Source organism: Lepisma saccharinum, chromosome 5 (genome assembly GCF_977018435.1).
Source record: "Lepisma saccharinum chromosome 5, izLepSacc3.1, whole genome shotgun sequence".
NCBI classification, from domain to species: domain Eukaryota; kingdom Metazoa; phylum Arthropoda; class Insecta; order Zygentoma; family Lepismatidae; genus Lepisma; species Lepisma saccharinum.
The window spans coordinates 37749697-37756081 of record NC_139233.1 but is presented as its reverse complement, the minus strand read 5'-3'; the positions used below and the strand labels follow the sequence as shown (position 1 = coordinate 37756081).

At 36.5% G+C, this 6385-nt stretch overlaps 1 protein-coding gene across 1 annotated transcript; it reads right to left on the bottom strand.

Annotated features, from left to right (window-relative positions):
* Positions 1–2667: 2667 nt before the first annotated feature.
* Positions 2668–3813, bottom strand: LOC145987991 (uncharacterized). The gene has a single exon (XM_083122831.1). It carries the CDS (start codon positions 3811–3813, stop codon positions 2668–2670), a length of 1146 nt encoding a protein of 381 aa, XP_082978957.1.
* Between the last annotated feature and the right edge of the window lie 2572 nt (positions 3814–6385).

Here is a 6385-nt window from a genome sequence, read left to right as displayed (position 1 = left end):
TTCACCCAGTGGAATGAACACTCTACGAAATATAATAAGATTCATTTTGACGATCTATTCATAAACGTTTAGCCACACGTCTCATACCAAAGAGGCAGTTAGTAGTTTTGCCTGTATGCTTTGCATCGATGTGAAACGTGGTCCATTACACTATCCACGGGTCACAAATGGGTTCCTTCCGATCTGCAGTAAAATGGCCTTCAATATATCATAGCACAGAAGCATAAATCAGGATATAACGAGCTCCCACTTCATTTCTAAAATTATTACTAGAACTTAGAGTTGCTGAAAATATTTAGTTCGAACTACAAAAGCACCCTAAGTTTAATTATATAATACAAATTATAATTATTATGCGATTGTTAACTCCGGTAACAGAATACATAATATACTTAGCCTACATAATATGTACATAAATGTTTAACAAAATATGGTGAAATGTGAGATTTAATACAAAATCCTAATACTTTTCTTACATTTATATTTAACATTCTAAAATTTCTTGCACTGGAGGCGATTTGGGAGGGGGGGCAGTTGCCCTCCTACTTTTTGCCACTTTTGCCCCCGCAGTATGCTAAACCTTATCTACGAGGGAAAGAAAACTGTCTCCCCCCGCAGTTTTCGCACCCAATCGCCGCCACTGATTTCTTGTAAGCACTGAATGAATATTAACAAGTAGCGACTGAAACTTCCATGTTACACCAATGCGCACTAATTTAACGTCGAAAGGAGCCTACATGTTCGTTTTGTGTGCAAATCAGAGGAGATCAATTTGATACAGATTATGAGAAGAAGTCGTTGCCTACACGTTCAAATAGTGGGTAAGGCGTATATGTTTCATTCTGTTACTGCCTCATCTTGTTTATCAGCCAATCAATATTCGTTCCCTAGATGCATTCCTCTAACTTCTTCTCTCTACGTTAACCGCGACGAAAAGAATAAATGATAATTAAATTCGTTCAACTTATAGAAGCAGGAAGCAACATAAAATAGCCGAACACACAAAAAAGGAAAAGTTTGATTCCAGAAATTATTTCAAATGTATCAAATTCTTCTCTATCCTGCCTCTTTAATACAAGATTTTCATTTTTACACTAAACTCTTCTGACACTATACTAACTTCTACATCACATATTCCATAATGCAGGCAAGACTTATGAATATGTAATACAAATTATAGCACAAATACAAGTAGGCCCTACATTAAATTATAATTGAAAAATCTCAAATTGTGTAAAATATATGGCCTAATCGATCGAATTATGCAAAGTTTAAAAATACGAGACTTCTAATAGTATAATTAGTGATCACTTTAAATGTTTTTCCAACGCTGGAATTAAGTATGTAGTTACTACAAGCTCAGTGTTAAATATCTATTTTGCAAGTTTTCAAAGTATTTTGAGGAATGGAAATAAATTTTGAGGAAAATCAAAACAATCTCAGGATTCTTTAAATACAAAAGAAACACAAACAAACTGATACACGTCGTAAATATATATATATTTTAAATATCTTTATATTGACAATCTGAAATGTATGTAGGCTACACTTAATGCACATATATTTACACGTATATGGAATAAAATCAAACTGTATGAAGAACTTCCAATTACGATACCAGACAAAGAACCAAACTTACAAATTTCAAAAGTGCTACTGAGTTCCTAGTATAAATGCATTCAATTATATCACCAAATAGTTACCAAAATATTAAGAACCAGTAAAGTAAAATGAAAATCTTACTGCTTGAAATTATTAATTCGATTAAAAATATTTAAAATAATAAATATCTTTCCTAGTAAATTTTTTTATACTTCATAAATTGGATAGTATTTTGTACATTATTAGTGTACCAAAGCGTAAGAACCTTTATGTAGAATATGTCTTGTATATTTTTACATTTGTTTAAGTCCTTGTTTGGAAATTTTAACGAAACATAGTGTCTGATGCATATATCAGGTGCGCTGTCAACATGTAAGTTGTAATGTACAGTCACCGAGAATTAAAAAGAACACTCCCATATCCTTAAATACTCGATTTTTTGCAAGGCGTAATGATTGTTGCCTAACTTTACTTCGATCAGCGAACCTGAATAGCAAATCTTCAATGGCCAGTTTGGCCTCCACCGTCCCATTTTTATTGTCGGGGACCGTACATGAAACAATCCACATCTGTACTTGAAGCGTAAAAAAAGGTTGATATTAATTACATTGTAGAAATCGGGGAAAAGCAGGAAGAATAAAATCCGCAAAAGGACAGTGTAATTTCATAAAATACAATAAGAACATTTTAAAATTATGTAATTATTAAGCCTGTCGAAGCCAGAGTACCTAAAATAAGCAATAACTCAGACAAAGATTGGAAAATTAAATGAGAAGGGGAACCAACCACAATAATGTTTAGTCTTCGGTCGGCTAAAACGCATGACTTATCATCAGTTTAGAGACTCCGGTAATCTTAATTAGCAATACTTATATTTTTAATGTGGTTAACATTCAAAGTGAGTAAAGTTTATTTTACCCTCTGCATATTTTTCTGTCTCCTCCCCATTGCTGGAGCCAGAGAATATCGTTTGGGGGAGGACGATGATTGGCAGAACTTTATCTCTACTTCTGTCGTAATGGCTATTGTGTATGTTCTAGTTGTACTCTCAACTCGCAAACAATGCTAATTTTTGTTATCTGAAAAAGCCCCATGTTTGCAGGCACTAGGGTACGTAGGATTTTCTCTCGGTGGGGAGAGGGGGTAACTGGAATTGTAAATGTGGATATTACATAGCTGCGTTTCAAGGGAACGATGCAATTTGTCCGCTGCTTGGTTATAATATGTGTCCAGTGGTTTAAAGAATGACACATCTAACGGCTGGAGCTTGTGAGTGGTATGTGGTGGAAGGCAGATCATTATCACACCATTATCCCTGGCTAGATTTATGGCTTGGAGATTTTTGGTGTGTGTGGCATGTTCATCTAGAATCAACAGCACTTTCCTATCGACAGAGGGCCTTACGGTTTTGATGAAGTGATGCATCCACTGGACAAACAACTCACTTGTGATCCTTCCACTATCAGAAATTGCAAATAGTGTTCCAGGTGAAGCACCAGACTTGAGATCATCAGAGAACCTCTTCCTCTTACAAATAAGCATTGGGGGCACATACATGCCGGCAGCACTGAAAGAGCAAACGCAGGTGGTATTTGTTCCTCGTTCCCCGCTGGTTACAGCGCCCACTTGGTGCTTCCCTTTCCGACCAAGGACTTCTTGCGGTTTTGGAACAGTTGAGAGACTAGTCTCATCTACATTGAATATCTGACTATCCTCAAAACGGATTTCGTGAATGATCTTTGTCAGAATATTAAAAAACTTCATTACATCATCTTTATTGAACCCGAAAGCCCATGCTGCTGAAGTAGCCTCTGGTTGACGGAGGGACAGACGAGACATGAAACTGTAGTACCACTGTTTTCCAGCTTTCCCGTTTTGGAACCTATGTTTGATACCATTGGCTTCAGCTAAATTATATGCTAATTTCTGAAGATCTTGTCGAGAGCATACAAACATATGGGATTCCATCTGAAGAACGTAGCTTACCAGCTCATCCTCCAGTTCACTAATGAGGTCGGTGACACGTCCAAAACTCTTTATATCTTCGCAGGCTTTCTGGTCTTTGTTCTCCAACCTCCTCTTCAATGTGGGATTCGGAACACCGTAAGTTCTGCATGTTTCATTAATACCAGCATCACAATTTCGGTAGGCATCTAGTGCTCTCAGCATATCATCTTGCGACCACAAACCATATTTCTTCAGTTTCGCCATTCACAACAGTAAATAATAGTAATTGTATTAATCATACTAATAATAATTAGAATAATACAAATAATAATAATAATAAGAAGAAGAATACGAATAATGGTAATACGAAGAATACTAATAATCATATTATAATTATGAAAAATAATTATTCTTGTTAATAATTAAAATTACGGAATTCCTTCTTTACTATTCTGCTGATTAAACTTGTATAAATGTCCCTCTCTAATTATTTTTAAAAAGTTCCTTTAAAATGTACCGGTACAAATTAGAAGAAAGCCAGTGGTACAATTTAAACGACACGGCCATTTTCTGTCCAGCACAGGCCCATTTTACAACGGAGTAAAGTCATTTAAAATAACCCTGTCCTTAAATATTAACATACGTTAAGTTATTTATTTGACATGAGACTTGATTCAGACTTACCTGTTCGAGGAATTATTTACTTCATGCTTAGATGTTCGAGGAATTATTTACTTCATGGACCACAAAAATGAAGAAGCTGCTGCTTCCAAGGCAATACTGCTCATGCACTCATCTTCACACGAGCTTCTCAACTACTTCTAGTACACTGCTTGTATAGGTCGCCAGATATGCGAGCGGTACAATTTACATGTCGGTACAATTTATGAAACCTTCCCCTACATCCGATTTCTATGGCAAGTGGCGTGGTTCTAGCCTCACACGGGCCGCGTTTGAGCTGCACAAAATTGAAATGAAGGCATTGTACTTCAAAAATGTTGGTGCTCTATGAAAGTCATAATCTTATTGTTTGTTATATATTTAGAAAATATTTTGCTTTTCTCTCCCTACCTCGAAAATGTAACTCTGATAGAAGTAAAAGTTTCCTGAGATGAAGGAAGACACTGAATTATATTCTCGCATGTAAGAACATGATTCAATGTTTGAGTTATGTGTAACTTTTGAAACTAAAAGTACGTTTGCATATAAACGTACGAACCACTACGAACAGAGGTTGTGGAGAACATATGAACTGGTATTATCGGCAAGTGTACTAAGTGAAGACCACTTTCTAGCCCACGGGTTCCTATTGCAAAATAGTTACATTTCAACCCCTCCTTGCTCTCCTTCAGTCTGTGCATAATCTTTTGAATCTCCCGGTATCGACTGAATTATTTCCTTTCAGCCGAAGACCGATGCTCCCACAGACAATCCGTCTGCTATTACGCTCACACTCTTGGGAATTCCACAGCGGCGCCCTATGTAGGATATAGGACAAACAAAAAAGGATTGTTCGTTGGTGTTGCCTGGAACATGCCCCGCAGGTAGAAACGGAACGACTGCAGCTATGGGACAGAGCTATCCACACAGGTAACACTGAGTTCTTCTTTAATTTCTTCTTCTTCTTCGTCCTCTTGCAGGTCTTCGTCTGAATAACCAAAGATATTTCATTTTTCATTTATTTCTCGATTCATTTTTTACACCCAAATACAGCGCCATTCGAGGCATGACGTCACAAGCAAAAAACGATGAGATAGTAGAAATCTAAAAGTAACCAAGCCTATCCTACTCAGAAACAAATGAAAGGTTCTTGTGCTTGCATTGTAGAATCCTACTTCTAGTTTAAGGTTCTTACAAGCATTTAAACACGTTGATGTAACGTTTGGGAAGAACACACGCTCCCTTCATCAGATATTTATTTGTAGTTTATAATTATAACAATATAAAAGATTTAACCTATATTGTTATGAATGTAAAAATGATCAAGCTACAAATAAATATCTGATAAAGGAAACATTTACTCATCCGAAACGTTACAACAAATAACGTGTTTAAAAACTTGTAACAACCTTAAACTAGTGGAAAATGTATACTGCTGGACAAAAAAAACCGGACACTTGCATTTTTTGTGATAACGCAATGGGTCGATAAAAGCTCTGGTACAAGGGCTAACTAAATGTTGCAGAAACTGAATTAAGTACGAATGCATAAACAAAGTCCGAGCCTATGAATGGTGCATATGGTACTACATGATCTGCCGAACATTCTGGAATATACCTGCGAGCTGTTATTGCAATTCAGATGTCAAATATTAAAGTGTCCGGTTTTCATTGTCCAGCAGTATATAAGGAGTAACACCGCGAAATGACACGTACCGTGCGATAAGTGAAAATAATAAGTTTGTCAGGTTGTGTTAGCTTCTCTATAATTAGACTTTTCACATATTTTTACGGTCAGAAACCATCGTATCTCATTTCATTAATAGTATCTAACAGTGGCGGCGATTAGGAGAAGCCTGAGGGTTAGTTACCCCCCATTTTTGCCCCTTTTGTCCCCGCACAATGCTAAGTTCCGGGTTAGAATCTTGGCCTTAGCATGGCTGTTTGTGAGTGTCAATTCACAAATTAGCCAAAAGTGGCACAAGATGAGAAGTAAATTCAAGCAAATCAATCAATCAATCGCCGCCACTGGTATCTAACCATATTTTTCGGTCCCCAAGACTGAACAGAAACAACAACTCGTTAGTTCTTAACGAATCTTCAGCATTTATTCGCATTAAACATTTGTGGCGATAACAATAAACGCACAAAAGTAGTAAAATACAAAAGACCGTAGT